Genomic DNA, 24,828 nt, shown 5'->3' on the forward strand with positions numbered 1-24,828 from the left:
GGGGGGTACGACCCCCTTTGTTATAAAAGGAGATTTTCTCCCTTTTTCGAAGGATCTTTAGATTGGGGGTTGCTTCCCCTTTCCTTGGGGAAAAGTTCCACTCCTTGGTGAACCTTAAAAGCTCCATCTTCGTCGATCTGTCCATCTCCGGAGCAAGGATTACAAGCAAGAAGATCGGCATCAAATTGATAAGCATTCCTCTCTTCTTTATCTTGTGTTTTGGATTGTAGGATGCTTTATTTATTGTCTCTCGTTTATTATTCCTTTGCAATAGAGTAGATCCTCCGATTCTTAGGATGTAAGAAGTAATTATAATATAAGATCGATCTGAACTCTATAGATTTGCCAATTTCCCTTCTAATAACATGTTTATGCCTTGTATCCATTTGATTAAACGTGTGTGTAGTGTGTTTGTGCTTAATTTCCATATTTAATTGATTGGATGTATAGATCACTCACCTCGTAAAAGAGATGCTCTAAATCGTATGTCGGAGACCTTATGACAAGGGTAATCGAACTTTTAGGGGCATCACCTTGAAAGGGAGGGTAGTCTCTTACACGAAAGGACCTAATTATGCTTAATGGGTTGTTCCTTATTCTATATTAATAGGTTTATTGTATAATCTATAATTGTATGACCAAATATCCTAGGTTATCTCTACTACCTAAAGGCATCAGATAATAAAGGGAGCAACACTCTGATACGACTGTCGCGGAAGAGTGTCGGGATTTAGTTAGACTTACTACATTGCATAAAAAATAGAGGATTTGAGATGAGCAATCCATAACACATTGATCAATATTACAATAAAACCAAACTCTTAGAATCATTCATCCACCATCCAACTCCTCTCTCTTTCCCCTTATTTCTCTACCTTTCTCTTGCGTATGGTCATCAACGTTTGATTGTCTAGATAATTCACTATGCGAAATTAACTAGTGCTTAATCAACAATCCTTATAGGATTAATATTTTATTACTAATGATGTAGTCGTACACTTGTAATTTCGTAACAATTTCACTACTGTCAATTATGATCTTCTAGCCATTAAATTTGTTGGAAAAATTATAAATGGAAAAAAGATAGATTATGAGTCAGAGTTTAATCTCATATTGAAAGATTTTAGTACTTATATTTTGTTTATATTGAATAACTAATGAATATTGTAAACATCTATGACGAAATGCTCTCTCTCTCACACAAATTGGAGGTCTAAATCCAGGACTCAAATTCTACTAAACTAAGGTGACTCATGTACAAATACGACTTATGCGTGTTCAATGCATAACTGAAATCAAAATTAGGAAAATCAAAATTTAGAAATTAAAGTAGAATCAACTGTCACATAAAATTTAAAAAATACCTAGAAATTATGTACTTATAAAATTTTTAATAAATCCAGTAGATAAAAACTTATATTGGGTCCTAAAATCTTTTTTTAAATTAAATTCTTAAAATTTTGAATTTCTAGGATGGAAATTCTTTTAAGTAGAAAAATATTGTTCAAGTAAATTTTTTTGTTTGAATTTATTATTAAAATTTTTTATACTTATAGAATAGAGCATTTTTATTAAGGATTTTTTTTATTTTTTTGAGTTATTTTCTATAAAATTATTATCCAAAATTATATTTTGTAATTTAAAATTCATACGCATACTTATTTTTGAAACCCTTTATTTTTATGTGAAAAAACATGGCATTCTCTGTCTTAATAATTTTTTTTTGATTTTTTTTAATATTATCTGAATTATTATGAATTATTTTACAAAAAAATAAATTTTTAATATTAAAAATTGAATAAAATAGAATTTAAAAACTTTTATTTTTTGGCCATTACACAATGGGTTTTACCTATCCAAGAAAATTAGTAGAATTTTTAGAGCTAAATTTTTATAAAATTTTTGTTTTTAAAAATTAAATGTTTTACTAAAATAAATTATTTCTGTTAGATTAAATAATATTTTTCTATGAAAATTTTTCTATTGATAAACTTATTTTGCTTAAATTCAATAAAAATTTTCAGGATTTTCAAAATCAAAAAGTAATTTTTAAATTTTTTTTTTTGTCAAAATAGAAGATTAATCCGTAAAATTTGAATATTTTTTAAAATAATTTCTGAAAAATGTTACTTTATTATATATTTTTTTAATAAACCCCAAGAAAATTTCTCATTTTTTTTTAATTTTTTTATATCTTTCCCATTTTTTTTATGTGATGGGGAGAAATTGGTAAAAGTACTTAGGATAAATTTTATTTTTATGCTTGAACTTATTTTTATAATTTTATTAACTTAGTTAATTCATTGCATTGCAATTAATTGTCATAATTATAATTTACTATGTTATTTCATTTTGACTTAATCCTAACTTAACGTAGGTTAATGTACATTAAAAAAAAAGATATTGTAAATATCCTTGGTTAGTTTTGATATGATTAATCAGATTAAATTAGGTTCTGTGTATTTGATCCTTGTGTCTAAATGAACAAGAACTTAGAAATATAAGAAGCCAAATAAAAAACATGCAGCTAATGAAAAGGATGATACATACAGAAAATCAACGAGCTCAATATATTCGAAAAATGAATTGCTATGGAATAATACACTGATAAACAAAATGGTAATACATTAATAGAACGCAATACAATAATTGTGATTGAAATTCTTGATGTGGACGTACGGAGCCATGCATTGCAAAAAAAAAAAAAAGGCAAAATACGTATATATATATATATATATATATATATATATATATATATATATATATATATACACGTAATCCATCTTGCAATCTAGTGTTTTTTTTTCACTTCCGAGATCCTAAACTCTATACCTAATGCTCATTTTAGCTAAAGGGGTGTAAAATAGAAGGATGAAATAAATTTAGGGATACGAAAAGAAAATAAAAAAAGAAAGAAATCTCTTCTCTATATGTTTATTTACCTTGATTGAGAAAGGTGGATGTATGTGGTATAAATTTTGTAATAAAAAATGGTACATATGTTTTTTTTTTTTTTGAAATATGACATAATTTTATCAATTAAAAAAGATATATGCGTTATATATTTTTATATATATGGTGTAATTTTATAAATAAAAAGGGGTACATGCATTATTGTTTTCCATCTCCGTTGATAGTTTACATTTCTCTTTTCTCTTAAAATTTTAATGAAGTAAATGATAAAAAAAATTTCACCGCGGGACTTTTCGTTAGTTTTAATTTCCACTCTCCTAAGTAAAGAGAGCTTTAAATCTTATGTTTTCAAATATATATTGATACGGTACATAAAGGTGGGGCCTGATAAGGTCAGACAGTTAGAAGTCAAGAGGACGTGACGGTCAAAAAGCCAAGGGGACGTGATAGTCAAGGGCAGTCGAAAGTCAAGGAGACGTGGTAGTCAACAGTTAGAAGAAAGGAGTTAGGTTGTCTCAAGTTACCAGCCGCATAATTCCTGGTCGGGTACAGATAGAGCAGGATCACAGATCTAAGACAAAAGACGTAGCCTGGAGTAGTGTCTGACCTGCCTCAACTGGTCAGGTTTCCTCACCTCGGGCCGCGTAGCCTCATGGCAGTTTAGGACAGTCAGAAGTTAAGGGGATGTCGTAGTCAACAGTTAGAAGAAAAAAGGAGTTAGACCGTCTCATATCACCAGCCGCATAATTCCCGGTCGAGTACAGACATAGCAGGGCCCCAAATCTAAGACATAAGACACAGTCTGGAGTAGTGCCTGAACTGAGATCGGCCTTCCTCAGCTCGGGCCGCGCAAGCAGGCTTGGTACTTTTAGCAAGACAACTCCCGACCGGCCCTTCAATCGTCGCCAGTCTCAGATAGAGCTTGACCAGCCCACTACAGCTCATTCTTATCATCAAGGCCCACTCTTGGAAATACAGCTGAGCGGTCACGCCGAGCTGTATATAGCTGAACCCGGGTAGGGCTAAAAGCACTAAGCGACAACAAAGTCAGAGAATCGTAACCTCCCGTCAGAAAGTAACTACCATACGTCAGGGAATATTCCAGCGGTCTGCTATCACCTGCGAATGAAACCTTCCTTCCACCAATAGGTCACTGTGCATCCTCTCTCACCCGACAGGCTTTAACATCCGACATTCTCTAACAACATGCAGTCTCCGTAGGTACGTAGCATTATATAAAAAGGGAGGTCCTCTTCCTTAGCAAGGTACGTGCACATTCGCACTCGTCTTCTACAGTTCTTTTCTCCTTCGTACACTATTCTTCCGGGGGAAAAGTACCTGATTTGAGCGTCGAAAGGCCTGCGCCAGGGACTTTTTTCCTAGTTTCTGGTCTCTAATGCTTCGTGTGCTTGTTTGAGTGTGTGCAGAACCTAAGTACCGTCGATTCCATCACCACTGTCCTTGAGTTCCCCGTGGGGGTCCATTTTTCGGTGCACATATGTTAGGTGTGTCAAAGTCGCCTCTCCGTCAACACCAGCAATATCTCAGGCAGCCTTCGTCTGACTTAGATTCTGGATAGGATTAATTTAGCACCGTCTATGGGAATCTCCTTCACTTGTTCTGGAACGTGACGATAAAGGATACCGGAAAGATCAACGTCACCATGATAGCCAGAGAGTACGAACTGTTTAAAGAGGCTAAGAGGCGAGCAGATTCTGAAAAACACACCACTGCTTCAAATCTACACAAGATGCTCACAGTTTCAAAGGACCATACCCACGTTTTTGATAGGGGCTCCAAGAGGAAACAACACAAGGATTTCCCCCAAGACTTCTATCGTGAGCCCTGTCCAGACTATTATAACAAGGGCTCGGACTATTATAATAAGAAAGAGTAATATCAGGCAACAACGGCTGAGAGTTCCCCATCCAGAGATTCAAAGAAGGGAAAAGCTATAGTCCTCCGAGAGGAGCCGAGGGAGATGCCCGAGGAGCAAGTGCCCTTCTGTCTAAGGATACTCGAGGAAAAGCTGCCGAAGGGGTACAAGCCCCCAACTATTGGAGAATAAGATGGTAGTAAAGACCGAGAGGACCATCTCCAAAAATTTCGGAACGCTGCGCTGCAGCACCAATACAACGACACCATCAAGTGCCAAGTGTTCTTAAATACACTGTCGGGTTCGGCACAAAAGTGGTTTGATGGATTGCCAAGCGGATCCATTACCTGCTTTCAGGATTTTAAGAACGCTTTCCTGCGTCATTTCGCCAGCAGCAGAAAATATCAGAAGATGAACCACTGTCTCTTCGCCCTGAAGCAAGGGTCTGCAGAACCCTTGAGAAGCTACATAAAACGCTTCAACTAGGTAGCCCAGGATGCCCCGTCCGCTACCTCCGAGATCTTGATGAGCGCCTTCTCTCACAGCCTGGTGGAAGGAGAGTTCTTCCGAGCCCTCATTCGAGAGTCATTCGAGAGACGATAAAAAACTTTGATGAGATGCTAGGAAGGCAGCAAGCTACATTAATGTAGAAGAAACCCAAGCGACCAGATGGAAAGCAGACAAGGTGTCTACCTCTGCCAACACTCCTGCCAACAAGTGGGAGAGAATGCCGCCTCAACCTCCAGCTCGACCCTTTCCCCGTTCCAAGGATGCTCGATCAGAATTTCTGCCCAATCAGGACTCTAGGGAGGCGCAGCGGGCAGAAACTGTCCAAGTCCCCAGACCTGGCTAATGGGCGCCCCGTTATTGCACCTACCATGGGTCCCGCACCCATTCCACTGGAGATTGCATCCAGTTCGCCCAAGATTCTCGACGGACAGCTGCACTAGGCCTGCCTCCGCCTGAGATCGCACCCCAACTTCAGAAGTTGTTAGCCAACTCACCTGCTGCAATAGGGCAATCAGGTAAATCTCTACCCGAAAGTACAGGTCAGGGAACCCAACAGCTAGGTCGGGACAAGGAACCAATAGAATCCCCGGACGAGGAGAATAGGGGAAATATTAATATTCAAGAGATAGGCATGATCTCTGGAGGGCCCACTGATGGAGATTCCACTAAAGCCCGAAAGTCTCATGAGCGTCGCTTGGAAATACATGCGGTGAGATGTAGCCGAGAACAATCTACAGGGCCCGTAATCAACTTCAGGCCAAAATACCTGGAGGGAGTGGAGCTCCCTCATGACGACGCTCTCATAATCAAGGTCATCATTGCCAACAGTCATGTGGCCGGGGTTTTCGTTGACACCGGAAGCTCTGTCAACGTGTTGTTCAAAAGTGCATTCAAGGGCATGCAAATCAACGCCAGTGAATTACGACCCGTAGCCACCTCTTTGTACAGGTTCATAGGTAACGAAATGCGACCAATGGGTCAGGTCAAGCTAGCCATGTCTTTGGGTAGCAAACCATTGGCGAGGACGCGAAGGAGCACTTTCATCGTGGTAGATTCTCTGTCCTCCTACAACGTCATTGTAGGGAGACCCGCCCTGCATGAATTCTGAGCGGCAGTCTCCACCTTTCATCAAAAAATGAAATTCTCTTTGGGAGACCAGATCGAGGAAGTTAGAGGCGAACAGTTGGTCTCCCACAGATGTTACGTGGACATGGTGAAGGTAGAGACCCGCAAAGCTCGGAAGATCCAGGACAGAGGAATCCATGTTTTTCAGGAGAAGCTCTTACCTGTAGCGAAAGAACCCGTTCCTTGGGAAGAGGTCTAACTTTATTTTGATCGCCCTGATATAGGACTTAGTCGGGTCCTAATACCCCCGTACTTGTGTAACCCTAAGTATAGCTCTTCCCGACCCCGAAGAACTACCTCATTTCCTTATCCGTCCATGTGGCTCTTAGCCGAGCGAGTTCCGCCTCACTCGTGCATATATGCAATGCTCCCGCGATGGGATCTATCCTAGAAAGAAGTTGTAGAGACCAGAAACATACTTTTATAAATAAGCGGAATAGATGTACATTACAAAGAATCACTTGAATTCTGAAAAATATCATCGAGCATTTCTTTGATGATCCGATGATGGTCCAGAAAATCCTCAGGAGGGTCAGACGATAGGTACCCTCCTTCCTTAAGCTGTTGGACTGCTCCTACCGTGCCATACGCGAGCGACCAAATAAAGCGATCTCCTACTTAAGAGCCATACTCTGAAGAACGCAGGTATTCTTCTCAGCTTGTCCGAAGACGATCGTTCTCCTCAGCCTTATAAGCTTCTAAGGCGATGATAGAGTCGGACAGGGCAGCTCTAGCTTGAGACATCTCCCTCTGTAAGGAACCAAGTTCTATGGTCTGAGATTCCAAATCCTTTCGGTAATCCATGAGGAGGAGGTCTTTGGCATCTAGCTCTTTAGTTCGGTGGTCTATCTCTTGCTTGTGCGTGAGTTTGAGGTTATCCAGAGCCTTTGTTTGCTGAGCCAGTTCTGGCAATGCCTTCTCTTTGAGGGCTACCTCCTCATGGTATATGGTGTCGGCTGTCTGGTGGAGGGTCTCAACTTTCTTCTTACCATCCCGTAGAAGACTGGACTCCAGTTTCCTCTTGGGTTGCATTTGACTTATTCAAGGACTCCACTTCCGCCTTGAGTTGGCACACTTCGGAGTGGAGTTAGAAGGATGAGATTCCAAGTCTTCAACATGACCTTTCAAGATTTTGTTCTGTCGATATATGTTCATGGATGTCTGGCTCAAGCGCAATGCCTCGGTAAAATGCTAGCCAGCCATGAAGAAGGTTAGTCGAAATCAGAAGGCGAAGTAAATGAAACTCGAGTGTGGGTCTAGTCAGTCGGACTTGAGCCTCCTTCGACTAAACTTGGAGGGGAGACTTGTGATACAGTGCATAAAGGTGGAGCCCAATAAAGCCAGGCAGTCAGAAGTCAAGAAGATGTGGTGGTCAAAAGTCAAGGGGTCGCGGCAGTCAAGGGCGGTCAAAAGTCAAGTAGACGTAGCAGTCAACAGTTAAGGAGACGTGACAGTCAACAGTTAGAAGAAAGAAGGAGTTAGACTACCTCATGTCGCCAACCCTATAATTCATGGTCGGGTACAGACAGAGCAGGATCCTAGATCTGAGACATAAGACGCAGCTTGGAGTAGTGTCTGACCTACCCCGACTGGTCAAGTTTCCTCAGCTCGGGCCACGTAGCCTCGTGGCAGTCTAGGGCGGTCAAAAGTCAAAGGGACGTGACAATCAACAGTTAAGAGAAAGAATGAGTTAGACCGCCACATGTCACCAGCCACATAATTCTCGGTCGGATACAGACAGAGCAAGACCCCAAATCTAAGACATAAAACGTAACCTGGAGTAGTGGCTGACTTGTCTTAACTGGTCAGGCTTTCTCAGCTCAGGCCACGTAGCCAGGCCTGGTACTTTTAGCAAGACAACTCCCAACTGACCCTTCAACCGTCATCATAGTCTCAGATAGAGCTCGACCAACCCACTACAGTTCATTTTTATCATCAAGGCTCAGTCCTGGAAATACAGCTAAGCGATCACCCTGAGCTGTATATAGCTGAACCCGGGCAGGGCTAAAAGCGCTAAGCGACAACAATGTCAGGGAATCGTAACCTCCCGTTAGAGAGTAACTGCTATACGTTAGGGAATATTCCAGCGGTCTGCTATCACCTGCGAATAGAACCTTCCTTCCACCAATAGGAGGCCACCGTGCATCCTTTCTCACCCGACAGACCCTGACACCCGACATTCTCTGACAACAAGCAAACTCCGCAGGTACGTAGCATCATATAAAAAGGGAGGTCCTCTTCCTTAGCAAGGTCCGCGCACATTCATACTCATCTTTTATAGTTCTTTTCTTCTTTATACACTATTCTTTCGTAGAAAAAGTACCTGACATGAGCGTCGGAGGGCCTGCGCGGCTGTGCTGGAGACTTTTTCCCTATTTTCTGGTCTCTAACGCTCCGTGTGCTTGTCTGAATGTGCGCAGAGCCTAAGTATCGTCAGTTCCGTCACCACTGTCCTTGAGATCCATGTGGGGGTCCGTTTTTCTGATGCATGTTCGCTAGGTGTGCCAAAGTCACCTCTCCATCAACACTAGCAACATCTCAGCCAGGCTTTGTCTGACTCAGATTTCGGACAGGATTAATGGAGATGCTGGCGATTAAAATCAATAATAGTAGATAAATTTGTTTGCTCTAATCTGGCTAATTTCCAATATTTATTTTCAAATCCAGTTTCATATTAAAGAAGAAGGAAAAAAAAGCTCCGTATATGAAAAAGCACGTGCAGGTGGTTCTTTAATATTAGATCTCCCCTACGGATGACAAACTACTTCCATCTGTATATTTTTAAAATAACATGTTATTTGTAAGGATCTGTTATTGTGATATGTTCATACATTTACACATATAATATAATAAAATGGTTAAATTTCAAATTTTATGCCTAAAATATATAAATTTATCATTAACCTTAGGAATTTACAACGAAGAGATGTGTAAATCCTTTAAGCATGAGAGCTTGATTTTTCTCTTAGCCCTCGAGCTTCGGCCTTTATGATAGCATCACACCAATGGCCCCCGGCTGTGGCTCATATTGTCATATACAATCTTACACCAATTATACTTACCTAAATTATCAAAATCATCTACACAATCAATTAGTGATTATACTGGTAATCTAGATATATTGTTAGTAGTAGTAAATATCAGATTTAACATATGAAAGTTGTTTGCTAAGGTTTATCATCTTATTCTCTAGTTCCTTCTGTGAACACTCCACATTACTGAAGTGTTGAAGATATAATGGGACGGCGGCTGCATGCTGCTGTAAATTTACTTTGTTGTCTACTTGCCTTTGTCTGAGAGTACTAAAATCAATGAAACATTTTTCTTTGTGAAACTAATATCCTTAGTATGAAAGATGAAACATTTGGCTTCAATGCCCCAATTATCAAACATATTTTGTATAAGACTTCGAATATTTATAATTTCATATATGACTATGGCCCAAGCAAGTGAGCTTCCATTTATCAACTCCATCTGTCAATCGTTTATGTATAGTGATAATAAAAAAGCCTTAAAGTGAGGGTAATTATTTTTCCTATGCACTTTGTTACGATATACATAGGATGCAGAAGTTCTCTGGCTCGCCATTTAATTTTATCGAACAAATATATCAGATCTTAGTGATAATCATTTGGGTTCATTATAATGTTGTTAGTTTTCAACCATAATATGATATATTACACTATTATTTTTTGACCATAATATGATACATTACAAGGTCTATAATTTTTCCTAGCTACTACAATGATTCATAGTTGCTACAACATAGCTATTGATCACGTTGTAGTAGTTACGATCAAGTAGCTACTACAATAATGAGAAGCTAATAGGGACTGTAAGGTTTAACCATGTTGTATCAGTCATTAGGGTTTAACTATGTTGTAGCACTTACTGTCGAGTAGATATTACAACGTTACAACCTTTTTTTAAAACCTTTATTCCCTGAAAGTGAATCTTCAATCCAAAGACCTATAACCATTAAACATCATTGTAATAGCTAGGAGAAGAATCAAAACTCAAAAAATCAAACCCCTAAACAAGAGGAGAAGAATCAAAATATTAAAACCTAACGAACTACTTACGATGGAGGTGAAGCTTCAGAGGAGAAACAAGTTGTCACAATGAGGTTGATTGATGAAGATACCGTGGGGCACCAATATACTTTTAATGACAATCTTTCAAAATATTGGGTTAAAACTTTGGTCAGAACCATGAGGGCAAAAATGGTAATTGCATAATATGTAACATCTCTAGTTTTTTTTATACATACAAACCCACACATGCGGTCGTCCTCAGTTTCATTTTAACTAAGGAACATAAATAGCTCTTATAACATTAACTACTAGCAACCTTGTATACTGGTCATACAATTCCAGAATTTATTCTTCAAAAAGAAATAATTATTCATGCAAAAACTAAACTAGAAGGTCTTTAGATTGTACTGTCATTGTCCCGATCTTGCTCACTCGTCAATGACTCCTACCCCATTCATCTCATTACCTGAAATAGTTAAAATCTATGAGTCAAGAGACTCAGCACATTCAATCCATATTATACATTAATTAGTTTCTATAACCATGTGTCCTAATAGAAAAATGTGCCTATCTAAATCCTCATTCCTAACAAAGTATTTTACTCGTATAGACATACTAAAGCACGAATGTAAACATATTACGTGCAAGGACATACTCTTGATTATGAACATAAAAGCATAGACATGAGCATGAACATACTTATTCATAATCCTAAACATATATGAACATAAACATAAATATGAGCATAGGAGCATAGACATGAGCATGAACATATATAGCATAAACATAACCATGAACATAAGCCTTCATGGTTTGGCATGCTCCCCGGGCATGAGTCCCCGGATCATACCATCGTCCCAAACATGAAGTTAATTGATTGCTTAGGTAAACTTCCTGGGCTTAGGTCCCTGGGTCGTAATTGGGTAAGCTCTCCGAGCTTAGGTCCCTGGATCATAACTTGGTAAGTTCCCTGAGCTTAGGTCCCTGGATCATAACTTGGTAAGCTTCTCGGATCATAATTTGGTAAGCTCCCCGGATCACACTAATTACACTTTAATATCTAGATATGCATAACCATGGTCACCACTCAAGTATGGAACATAAATATAAACATGTGCATAAACGTAAACAGGATCATTACATGAGCATGGATATAACCAAAACATGCATCTAACATAAACTTGACCACTTCATAAATATGAACACAAATATAAACATGTACATAAACATAAGCAGGCTCATTTCATGAGCATTTAAAATTATCATGATGAGAAGAAACATAAGCCTATCTAAACTGAATTCAACCTTATCTAACTAGAATCCGAAACTACATGTAGCATGTAAAGTTATTATGATGAGAAACAAGAAGCAACATAAGCCTACCTAAACTATAAATCTGAAATTTAGATATAGCATGTATAGTCATTATGATATGAGCAAGTAGAATATAAGCACAACTAAACTCAATCTGAAACTTATCTCATCTAAAATCCTAAATCTCCTAGAGCCCATAAGATTATCATGATAAAGAGTAAGAATAAACACAAGCACACTAAACTGAAATTCTGAAATCCTACATATAACCTACTAAATTAATTATCATGATGTGAAGCAAGAGTAAACACAAACATTCTAAACTAAATTCCAAACCTTATACTAGTAAACATTTGATTACGACACTGCAACAAACATTATAACTAAATATTTAATGAAATTGTTGGAAGGTTAGGTAACTCTCAGTCCTTCACTGGTATGTAGTATTCCTTTTTGTTTGTTTTCTTGAATAATGATTTATGTCATAAAAGTGTGGCAAATGAATATACTGAAAGTTAGGATCCTATGCCCTGATCATGCAATCCAATCTGATGATAGGATGTCAATCTGACAACCTTAATTATGAGGCATTAGACAAAGTATAGTAGTACACAAGTAAAGAAAATGGTTTAAAAGAATAGTAATTGCTTCATAGATGATCATAATTAATCAGAACGTAGTCATACAGATTATGTTCTTAATTTCCTACCAAAATAAATATGATATGGCATGACAATATGATTAGTTAACGGATCCACAATTTGATTCTTGTTCTCTTTAGTTATAACTTTCTTGTTGTTCCCTTATTTTAATAGGTGATCTTATATGTACACAAAGCAATCAGCTAGACCTCTTCTGAGATAGTTCCATCCCAATTAAAAAATGTTAGTTGGAAGATTAAGCCTTCAACTCATTCTTACTACTCGCCTCTTCTTCTTCACCTCCCCTTATAATTTGGTCCGGCGGTGGTGGAATCTCCCTCGGTGGTGGTGAGGGCTAGGGGTTATATTGGTGGCGCTAAGTCTATCCCAAAGAAACAATTGAAAGGTTCTACACGAAATTTATCCTTTCCCGAATTCTTTTGTAATAGAGGCAATGAATTTCAAATTTATATCTAACAAAATCTTTGGCTAATTCTTTATATAATTTTCTCTCCTTTTTAGGTTTAGAAATTTTTATATATACAAATTTCTTTTTTAATTTCTTATGGAATGATTTGGATTTACAATGTTATATATATATATATCAGAATTGATCTGCTGCGGTGAGAGTCCTGCGGTTTTCGTGCGGCACGCTTACGTGGCGAGTTCCACGTCATCCGCGTGAGAAGATAACGCAATGAAGGCAGAATCGCGTCAAACTTCTCCAAGCGATTCTTCATCACAAAACCTAGCCACTCCTCCCTCTCCGAATCGCCGAACGCGCCTCCCTCTCCGAATCGCCGAAGTGCCCCCCTCCTTCGCCCCCCTCGCGGCGAATACACCTCTCGTAGAGAAGCTACGAGACCGGACCTACGACTCTCTCTCGCAGCGAGCCCTCTTCTACCGCGAACTCTCCCTCGCCGCGAGCTTTCCCTTGCCGCAAGCCCTCTCTCGACCGGCAAGCTCTCCCTCTCCGCGAGCCCTCTCCTTCCTATGTCTCTCCACTCACCGACGAACTAGGGCATCATTATCCGCTCCTCTCATTTAGTGCTGCAGGAAGTTCATTTGGATCATACTTTCTTATTCATTTGGAGCATCATTGCCCCAAGCCTAGCCTCAGGTGTCTTGTGTCGCTACCGTGGAGGTACAAGGTGTCGGTTCCATGGTCCAAGAGCAGAGACTTGGTGAGATTGATTCTTGGGTAAGCCGGCTATGGTTTTCATTTTCCCCAATTCTCTCATTGATGGTCGCAGTGTATCTAATTACCCCTGATGATTGCCCTAGCTAGTTTCTCGTTGCTTCTGTCCAGTATGATTATCTCACATTGTTTCCTTCAAGATACGTTGAGTGTACCTCAGTAGTTGATTTCTTATTTTCCTTGTTCTACTCTTCAGCAATCGTACATTAAAAATCTTCTAGCCGGCATTGATCTCCTCACCATGCCGGCTTGGATCAAGGAGATCAAATATTCCTCACCATGCCGGATGGTCGCCATGTCAGCAAACCGCATGAAACTGCAACAACCGCGCCGTAGGAGATCAATGCTGTATATATATATACACTTTAACTTTGATGGTGAGGAATATTTGTGGGTGTTATCTTATGAACTTTGCATTTACATCTGTCAATAACCCTATGCAAGCTTTTGTCTCTCATTTTTCTTCTATTTTAAGTTATTTACTGCTTCAATCAAATTGGATCTATTACCTTGAATGAGTGATTCCAGCCATTGAATTTTGACTTGGTTCACATAACATGGCGCTTCATTCTCCTCGATGTGTAATTTAAATTCTTTAGACATCCATAGCATATTCTTTGTGTGCGAGTGCAACATGAAATTTTGCTTAGCTCATTTTTAAAATCAGTTCTCAAAAGCTTGTGTTTGAACTGCTTAATGTTGGAAAATTTTGGCAGTTTAAATTTATAAGAATTTGCAAATTTTGAATTTTGATAATTTACTAGCATCAATTATCTCAAACAAACAGATTATTATGAGATAATAGTGGAAATGCATTAACGTGGGATTTGTTTGCAGTAGTTTTTATTATTATTGTTTTGACAACAAATCTAGGGTTGCACTGAAAATCTTATGTTCTTTATATTTGTATAGATATGATGAAGAAGCCACCAAATGCTAGAATGGCACATCCATGGCCAAACCGCTTTTATCCATTGCATGTGGCACTTGGAGCTGCAGGGGAAAGAGCAAAGGCTGAATTAATTCTATTATTTTGTTTTTTTTTCTTCTTGTGTTGTATGTTCTGGGGTCAGGTATTGGACTGTAACTATTTGTTTGTTGGCTTCGGGTGTTGTAATTTGTTTCTAAACAGCCAGTTGCTTAAAGTTGCTTAAACTTGTAATGATAGTTCCATTTTCTTAATTCTGTCTCTTTATCTCTTGTAACGACAGTATGTTGGCTTCGTGCAGTTGTTCATTCTTGTGTCAAATTATATACTAGTTGCTTGCTTCATTGTTTCCTACAAGTGATCTCCCTCTGTATATTAGTAGACTTTGCTGTTGTTGTTTCAGTGAAAGAATTTTATTGAATTTTGTATTAATTAGTTAAAATATCATAAATTTGCTTCACCTCTCTGCCGTGGAGCTTCTCAAGGAGTATCCTTTTCTTTCTTTCTCTCCCTCTCTCTCTTGCATTCCATGAGTAATTATTGTCTAACAACTAAAGGCAGAAATAGTTCGATTGTCCTCATTTTTCTAGTGCCAGCAAAGCCTACATTTGAAAGGTTTACGTACTTTAATCTCTTTAGGAAGCCAATGAAGCGTGGTATATGAAGGTCATTGAAGTTGTTGTAGCTCAAATTCAAATGTCTCAGAAACTTGAGCTGGAGCAAGGAATGATCCACTCTCCCACTCAAGATCCACATGTCATATCTTGGATCAGATGCATTTGCATATGGATTATGGAGATCAATACTGATAACTGATGCAGTGCTGAGACACAGTTGCTACGACAAAGTAAAAGCAATAAGTACAACATTAGACAATCCAAGAACAACATTAGAGACTCATTATAGCTACATGTTGAAATTGAAGAGGATCAAACTGACAAGATCGTCAAATATATTGAAAGCTACAACAACATTATCATACCACAATTACAACACCAACATTATTCAACCGTGTTTAATGATATAAATTAACAAACCAAGTTTATATCTAGAATTACAACATTTAACCATTTACAAACCAAGTTTGCGTCAAGTAGTCAATGTCAGTAGGAGATCCAGACAAAAATTTAAAAGGGTGCTAGATAATAATTTAAGATAGTATAGCTCCCGAAAGCCATGTAGTCTTGCTGATGACAAAGGAGGTCACGAAATTTAAAGAAATTGACAAATGTCACTACACTTCCAGATGCTTTGGTCCCTCTCATTAGCGGTAAACATGTGTTGTAGACCAAACAAAGAAACCTCCAGGTCTAAGAATCCTATTGAGCTCCAATGGCTTCCCACCTGCATTAGCATAGTTCAGATATAAAATTGAGGATAAACATTACTCTACAAAAGCAAAAGAATTGACTAAAATATAACAGGTACCATCTGCATCCCAGTGGACTATACACAGTGAACATTGAATCAAATCAAATACATTGTTAGGAAATGACAGCTTCTGAGTCCAATTACTGATAAAAAGGTTGGAATATCACACTCTAATGCAAATTGTATCGGATCCTATCCCCTAAATATCCACCAAAGCTTGCAACACCACAACCAACATCAAGGACCCCTTGTGTGCCCTCCCCCATTGATGGCTAGAAGATTCTGGTAAAATCAAGAAAAGAAGTATTACTAGTTTAGACAAATCTATCAATTATCAGATTGAGAATCCCATTAAAAATCAATTTTAGGAAATCAAAGTGGCATATATGCTTATTACAATCTGAGGACTTATTTAAAAAATGAATAAAATCAAAGAAAAATAGAAAAAGTTTTAACTTGAATGTAGTTTTACAAAAGATCATTGCACATTTTCAGGAATGGTTTCCCATATCTAAGATGATTTAGTGATGATGGCATTAAAAAAATTAATGTTACCAACACAAGGATAACAAATAGTTTCTTTTCATCTACCAAAGACAAGGTTTGTTGCTACCTCTGGAGGTTGATATCCAATACTGCCTAAGGTTAGATAAAATAATCATTCTCATTAGGTAGTCTATTTAATGAAAATAGAGTTCATCTCAAATGAGTCATTGGAGAAGAGTGACGACATAATATTAAAAAAATACAAGATACTAGAATGTATTCCCACCCAGGACAATCAACAATGGATAATCTTGCAATGAAAATTTATCAAAAATTTGGAATTAATAAAGAGCATTGTACATTTTAAAGAAAGTAACAGAAACATAATGGAACAGGGCATGCATTCATGTTCATTATTCAATAATATCAAAAGGTAAGCCTTAGGTCATAAGTGCTAATTGAACCAATTAAAAGTAAAATTCCACTGACTCTAGAGAAACAAATAATCAAACGAGAAACCCATAATTATAGAAGGAATAGCATCTTGGCCTCTAATACAGGAATATCAAAATAGCTGAGAATACTTGCTTACTTGCTCGATGAACTCGATGTATTTAGAAACACCATCTTTAAATTGAGTTCCACTAAGAAGGAAAACCAAGTAATTAAACACCTCCGTACTCAGTTTTGGTCTTTCTTATATTCAACGAGTTTGGTGCGAGGAACATTATCATACCAAATCTGTTGACTGCAAAATAGAGAATTTAGGAAGACCAAATGAATGACAGGCAAAGCTCCAAAGCAACCAAAATATCATCTGATAGCAAGCAGAATACGTCCATCATTTTCCCTTCTATTTTCACACTTATCAAAGTTCCATGGATGTGATCTCTAAAATACCGAGTCAACACGATTACACGAAGTCCAAAAAAGTTTCCAATAAGTTCAAAAATTCAAGGCTGAATATTTTTAAAAATGAATGAAAAATTTATAGAGGGCAAGGTGATTTTTAATGTACGATTGCTGAAAAGTAGAACAAGGAAAATAAGAAATCAACTACTAAGGTACACTTAACGTATCTCGAAGGAAACAATGTGAGATAATCATACTCGACAGATGCTAACTTATCATACCATATTCTTCTCAAAGTGGTAGCACGTTCCTCCTTTACAGATCAGTACGAGTCAACACGGGAATCGGAAGCAACGAGAAACTATCTAGGGCAATCATCAGGGGTAATTAGATACATTGCGACCATCAATGAGAGAATTAGGGAAAATAAAAACCATAGCCGGCTTACCCAAGAATCAATCTCACCATGTCTTTGCTCTTGGGCCATGGAACCGACATCTTGTACCTCCACGGTAGCGACACAAGACACATGAGGCTAGGCTTGGGGCAATGCTGCTCCAAATGAATCTGAGAAGAAAGTATGATCCAAATGAACTTCCTGCAGCACTAAATGAGAGGAGCGGATAATGATGCCCTAGTTCGTCGGTGAGTGGAGAGGCATAGGAAGGAGAGGGCTCGCGGAGAGGGAGAGCTTGCCGGTTGAGAGAGGGCTTGCGGCAAGGGAAAGCTCGCGGCGAGGGATCGGAGAGTTCGCGGTAGAAGAGGGCTCGCTACGAGAGAGAGTCGTAGGTCCGGTCTCGTAGCTTCTCTACGAGAGGTGTATTCGCCGCGAGGGGGGCGAAGGAGGGGGGTGCTTCGGCGATTCGGAGAGGGAGGCGCGTTCGGCGATTCGGAGAGGGAGGAGTGGCTAGGTTTCGTGATGAAGAATCACTTGGAGAAGTTTGATGCGATTCTGCCTTCGTTGCGTTATCTTCTCACGCGGATGACATGGAACTCGCCACGTAAGAATGCCGCACGAAAACCGCAGGGCTCTCACCGCAGTAGATCAATTCTATATATATATATATATATATATATATATATATATATATATATATATATATATATATATATATATATATATATATATATAAACACTAAGTCATATAAATTTTTATATAAAATTTATACATATAGATCATCAATCCAAATTTCATAAACCTGAGTTGATTAACTTAAATCTAACTAAATCTATCTATTTAAATTATTCAGTTAAATCTGAATTATTCAAATAAATCCTCTTAATAAAAATAATTCAATTCCGGACATCACACAATATAATTTTGCTTTCTCTAGACGTGCATGATAATATATATTAGGATTAGAGAGAATTATAAATTAAATTGAAAAGACTTATCATCGAATGGTTGTAGGAAATGATGTTTGATAAGTTTTCTGAAAATTATATAACAAAATAATAGTAAGAAATCATTGTTTGGAGTGTCAAAATAACTGCTATAACTTTGTTGCAGTTAGCCGTCAAAGTAGCTGCTACAACATTGTAACAACTTGCTGTTGAAGTAGCTGCTACAACATTGTAGCAGCTATAGTTGAAGTAGCTGATACAATATTGTAGCAGCGACAACTAGCTGCTACAACGTTATAACATCTAACATTCCAAGTAGTTGATACAACGTTCTAGCAGTTAGCTGTTGAAATAGCTGATACAACATGTGGCAACTACTGCAAGAATTTCACGTTGTAGCATAAATTCTAATAATATATTATGATTAGAGGAAATACAACTTAAATTGAAACAACTTACTATCAAACAAAATGTGAAAAATTGAAGCTCCCAAATTTGGTAAGTTTGCTGCACATTATATAACCAAAAAAAATAAATTTTATTTTTAAAAAATATTAACATTGTAAGATAGGTTGTTGTGGACTTTAAAAGCTCTTATTATATCCTGTTTACTGTTGAAAGACTGTGTATAATGCCTTTAAAAAGATTAACTTGCGTAGATGCTTTTATCCCGTGTCATAAACACTGGGCTGACGTCTAATAAAGATAACATATGCTTTTTTCTATATTAATTAAATAAATTATTTAGAATCACGTATAAACAATATATATTAGGAATAGAAGGAAATATAAATTAAAATGAAATGACTTACTAAGTAGCTGCTACAACGTGTAATAGCTAACTGTCCAAGTGGCTACATGTGTTATAGCAGATGTCGGCCTTGTACGTTGTAGCATAAATCCTTTTAATATATCTTAGGATCACGGTCGGGAATTACAACTTAAAATGAAACGAATTATTTTTGGTTATGAAATATGGGAATTGATGTTTGGCAAGTTCCTGCAAATTATATAAGTAAAAAACTAGTAAGAAAATAGTTATGGCTTATACGTTGTAGGATATATCAGAGCTAAAAAAATATTGTACAAAGATGAAAAATAGATAATAGAGTGAAAATACTTACGATCGAGAATGGAGAGAGATGCTAACTAATTAAACCAGCATCGGTTATATGTTCGGTGGCAATTTTGGGAGTTTTTAGCCCGCTTGAGAACAAGCATATGATTGTAAGTGTGCTTAGCTTGCAGCGCCTTTGCTTTGCTTGCCCAGCAGGAGCGAGCTACAATGGAAGATGACGACGAAGGAATGAGCGAGAGAGAGAGAGTGAGGGAAATTTAGATTTGGAAAAAATTCTCATCGCCATTTTCAATAGAAGACGGAAGGGAAGAGAGAATAAAAGAAATATTTTTTACGCAAAAATCGAGTTGGCAATGTTATATATACGCATCGCTCATGAACACACACGAAGCGTTGGATAGCATATCATTTTTATTTGTATATATATATCAACACCGCATCTTATTTACAAGTTAAGTTTACTAATTTTGACCCTTCCATATATCACATCTTATTTGCAAGTTACGTTTAATCATTTTGACCATTCTTCTTCACTTTTTCGCCAGTTAGTTAGCACATTGATTAATCTTGATCTGATCTTATGAACAAATTTTACTGTCGATAAGATAAATCGAAAAGTATTTACAATGAACGGTCCATAAAATTCATTATTATTAGATGAACGGCTAATTAAAAATAAATTATCTATAAATTTTCCAAAACTTTGACTCAATCATTTGTCGCCAGCACATTTTATGGCTCCGTATGTCAACACCAAGAAGCTCTATCACAACACTAAAAAGCTTGTTAAATTACCTCTCATCTGTTGTTGTTGTTGTTATGTTTTTTTTATCTACCATTTTCCTTCGTGTTTATTTTCCTTTCATGATAGTTTTCCTCCGTTAATTTCTTTTCATTTTTCGTCAAGAAGAAGAAAGTGCCCCCTTTTGCCATTAAATCTCATAGGTATTAGTAGAACTTCTGTTTTGTTTTTTTTTGTTAGTTTCGCATTAATGCCTCATATACAAATAATTTGGATGCAAATTATCAAATATATATGCAGTTGGATGTCTAGATTGAAAGTTCTGGAAAAAAAAATCTTGTTTATAAGAAAAAACAGTGATTGATCACGAAATTCACTCTTCAGATCAAATGAGAACTTCTCCTCCTCCTCCTCCTTCTTCTTCTTCTTTTAAAGAAGATAAATACATCAATAAATGTGATTAATGGCGTTCGTTGAAATAATAGAAGTTTGGCGGTCTACCAACGAAATTAAATGATATATATATATATGTGGAACCGTCACATCAGCGGCCCCCCTAGAACCGGTCTCACGGATATGAAGAGAGATAAATGTAGGTACACAGGTGGAAAGTACATAGCGGAGACGTTAACCCCAGGCAATGACACCCCGAGGATCGACCCCTGGACCTTTCAGTCACAGAACCATGCACTCCCCATCTGTGCTACGCCCTGGAGACTAAATGATATATATATATATATAGCATTTAATCTTGGGCTGATTGGCTTGATCCTACCAAATAATGCATCATCTCAAAAAAAAAAAAAAAAAAAAAAAATCATTCATTCATTTGTCAGAACGAGCTCGATCATTTTGGCCAGCACATTGCATGACTCTGTATGACTGCATGCCAACACCAAGAAGCTCCATCACAATTATTGTGTTACGTTTACTTGGATGGGTAATGATGCGGTAATGATGAGAGGTCCTATCCAGTTGTCATGGTGGAGATCAAAGGAGGTCAAAATCAAAGAGGTCAACGCTTACAAGACATCGGCAGGGCGGGCGAAGCATGTCCCGACCAGGGGAGCATCCAAACAACCGACGCTCAAAAATGAAATGCAGAAGCCGAGCCGAGCGACTACCCCGCTCGGCCAGACGACAAGGCACGACATCAACCGAGTTCAACTTCGGTCGAACGGCTTATCCACTCGGTCTAACATTAGGGTCAACATCAGCCGAGTACGCAGACGATGAACGCTCGGCCGAGCAGCCAGCCCGCTCGGCCCAGCTACAGATTGCAAGGACAGTGGACTTCCGGTCGAACGACTATTCCGCTCAACCTGACAACAGACAGCACACGGACAAGGGATTTCCGGTCGAGAGGCTATTCTGCTCGGCTAAGCAATAGACACGATAGGATATCTTTTGACATCCTTTTGGGAGCTTATGTCACTGACAGGCGGCATGGTCAGACAGAAGATTGTACGATGGAAGATCACACTGTCAATTCAAAGATATGCTCGGCTCGTTAAGGTACTGTGTCAGGGGCACTTTACTGATACGTCTTTTCATGAAAAGCTTTGAGATGCGTGCTCGCTTTGGGAAGCGTACACGCACGCTATCGAAACTCTATATAAAGGGGGGTCCAAGCATTGGTGGAGGTATGCTTTACACGCGATTTCTATTGTTGCGCTACAGTTCTCATTGCTTCTTCTTTTTTTTTTCTTGCTTCGCCGGAGACTGACTTGAGCGTTGAAGGGTCATCACCATAGACCCCCTCCCTGGCTAGGCACTAACGCTGCTTGTGTTGCAAGCGAGAGTGAAATCTACCAGAGGTCAGCAGGAGCGTCACGTCTCCAGTATCCATCTCATCGACTTTCGGATAGGATCATATTTGGCACCGCCTGTGGGAACGTCACCTGAATCCGAGCCGAGAATATGAAGGACGATGGACGACTCACCGTCGTGACGCTCACCAAGGATGAATTCGACATGCTTGTGCAAGCTCGAGCGGTGAAGGTGATCAAGCAGCAACAACAGCAAGCTCTAGCCGATCGGCTAGTACAGCAGCCAGCGCCAGCGACATCGGCCGCAGAAGGGCGAGCGGAGCCGGAAGATCGAGTGGAGCAAATCTCTGTGTGGGGGCAGAATAGAGGGCCAACCGACACGCAAGAGGAAGTGCCGCCCACGCCCATCCTATACCACTGCGCCCTATTCCAAACCCCTTCAGAAATAGCACAGGTGAATCAGACAAGATCTTCGAATGGTGCTCCGTTCGGGACGCACAGAAAGGCAAAGCACCCCGAAGCGCCACGTCTCTCAAACAGATCATGCAATTCTTAGAGGAAATCTTACAAGACCCGCTGCCCCAACACTACACTCCGTTGGCGATCGGAATGTACAACGGGTCGACCGACCCAGATGATCATCTGGATTGGTTCGACAATGAAACTACGCTGCACCAGAACACGGACGGAGTGAAGTGCAGAGTCTTTCTCATGACTCTCTCCGGGTCAGCGCAGCGCTGGTTCAGAAAACTGCCGAACAACTCAATACGAAGTTTCATGGATTTTCGAGCCACGTTCCAGCATCACTTCGCCAGCAATAGACGCTACCAGAAGACAAGCGTCAGCCTCTTCTCCCTGAAGCAAGGGCCCAAGGAAGTGCTCCGAGCCTACATTTAACGCTTCAATCAAGTGGTCATGGGCATCCCCTCGGTCTCATCTAAGATCATGATGAACGCCTTCACCCAGGGGCTCGCCGAGGGAGATTTTTTCCAATAACCCATTAGAAAGTCGCCCAGGGACTTCGACCACATGCTTAAGAAGGTCAACGAATACATCAACATAGAAGAAGCTCAGACAGCCAGAAGAAAGGAAGCACCGACCGAGCATTCAACACCGACCGAGTGTTGACCGTCAAGCAGCCATCAGCCACCTAAAGGGACGAGGGCTGAAGGAGTACGGCCGCACCAGGAGACCAGGACATATGTCGTGCAGCATGTGAATTCCGATCGACTGAAGGCGTCAAAGGGCAAGGTATGGACATCAATGTTTTGTTTGTTTCACCAATCGCCAACGCACAACATGCATGATTGCTACGATCTGACACCCATCGATAGCCGACGGCACCAAGAGGATACTGTCGTCGATCTCCCACTCCCGATCGGAGGCAAAGACAACGATCGATCGGACAATGAGAGGACGAAAGAAGGGTGCTCGATCGGCACCATCAGTATCAGCGGAGGGATGACGCTGATTCTGACCGAGTCCTGGCCGAGCGAGATAGGAATTCCGCTCGGGAAGAATAAGACAGAAGCAACACCTCCTGAAAAATAGGCTTGATTGTTGGTGGCCGACCGACGTTGACACTTACTGGGTCGGACAAGAGGTGCGCAAATCATTACATGTATTTTTCTATGATTCCCGAGCACAAGGCCAAGTATGAATAAAAGTGAAGAATGTGATTTGTGTCTTCCCAAATAGCCAACGGCACAAAACAACACCTAGGGATGGATTAACGTTGATTCTGCCCGAGTCCCGGCCGAGCGAAGTAGACTCCTTGCTTGGGAAAAGAAAATCAGAAGGATCGTCGCCCGGGGAGAATATGCATGATCGTCAATGACCGACCGGCAGTGACTCCTACTAGGCCGGACGTGAGGTGCGCGAGTAAATACATGAATTTTTTTTTGTTTCCTGTGCAGGGCAAAAATATGAAAAAAAAAACGAAGAACGAATTGATATTCTTCATCAACGGTTGAGCGGTAACCTTAAACCCTTGTCTCCACCGACGGTTGAACGGCAACCTTAAACCCTTGTCTCCACCAACGGTCGAAAGGCGACCTTAAACCCTTATCTCTACCGATGGTTGAGTGACGACTTTAAACCCTTGTCTCCACTAACGGTCGAGCGGCGACCTTAAATCCTTGTCTTCATCAACAGTCGAGCGGCGACCTTAAATCCTTATCTCCACCGACGGTCGAGCGACGACCTTAAACACGTGTCTCCATCTACAGTCGAGCGGCGACCTTAAATTCTTGTCTCCACCAACGGTTGAGCGGCGACCTTAAATGCGTGTCTCCATCGACGATCGAGCGGCGACCTTAAACCCTTAAGTCAGAGACTCCCGTGTCAATCGACTGGGTTTGAGTTATATATTAGAGCCACGAGCTCTAGAAGTCGAGCAGCAACAATAAACCTAGGCCTACATCAACGGTCGAGCGGTGACATTTAACTCGAGTCTTCGCATATTCCTTAAACCTGGATCTTCACCAACAGTCGAGCGGCGACTATAAATGCTTGAGTTAAAGACTTCCATGTCGATCGGCTGGGTTTTGAGTAATGTTAGAGCCACGGGCTTTAGAGGTCAAGCGATCTTAGTTGGCCTCGGACCATCTATCAGATTTCAAATCTCCCCCGTTCGGGGTCGAGTGA

The 24,828-nt window shown here is 39.5% G+C and overlaps 1 protein-coding gene and 1 long non-coding RNA gene across 4 annotated transcripts; one reads left to right on the top strand and one right to left on the bottom strand.

Annotated features, from left to right (window-relative positions):
* The first annotated feature begins 13,116 nt into the window (after positions 1-13,116).
* Positions 13,117-14,883, top strand: LOC121971986. The gene is made up of 3 exons (XM_042523546.1): positions 13,117-13,614; positions 13,808-13,988; positions 14,524-14,883. The coding sequence occupies exons 1-3, from the start codon at positions 13,576-13,578 to the stop codon at positions 14,763-14,765; spliced, it is 462 nt and encodes a 153-aa protein (XP_042379480.1). The 5' UTR covers positions 13,117-13,575; the 3' UTR covers positions 14,766-14,883.
* Positions 14,884-15,465: 582 nt separating this feature from the next.
* On the bottom strand, positions 15,466-18,245 carry LOC121971987. Of its 3 annotated transcripts, none has more exons than XR_006109289.1 (5): positions 17,697-18,245; positions 17,530-17,613; positions 16,989-17,144; positions 15,968-16,192; positions 15,466-15,883 (listed from the first exon to the last, which is right to left on the bottom strand). It is a non-coding gene; the product is annotated as an uncharacterized LOC121971987 (long non-coding RNA). The 3 variants fall into 3 exon arrangements; XR_006109288.1 differs by having other exon boundaries at positions 17,530-17,609; positions 17,714-18,244; XR_006109287.1 differs by having other exon boundaries at positions 17,530-17,609; positions 17,697-18,243.
* Positions 18,246-24,828: the final 6,583 nt, after the last annotated feature.

Source organism: Zingiber officinale, chromosome 4A (assembly GCF_018446385.1).
Source record: "Zingiber officinale cultivar Zhangliang chromosome 4A, Zo_v1.1, whole genome shotgun sequence".
NCBI classification, from domain to species: domain Eukaryota; kingdom Viridiplantae; phylum Streptophyta; class Magnoliopsida; order Zingiberales; family Zingiberaceae; genus Zingiber; species Zingiber officinale.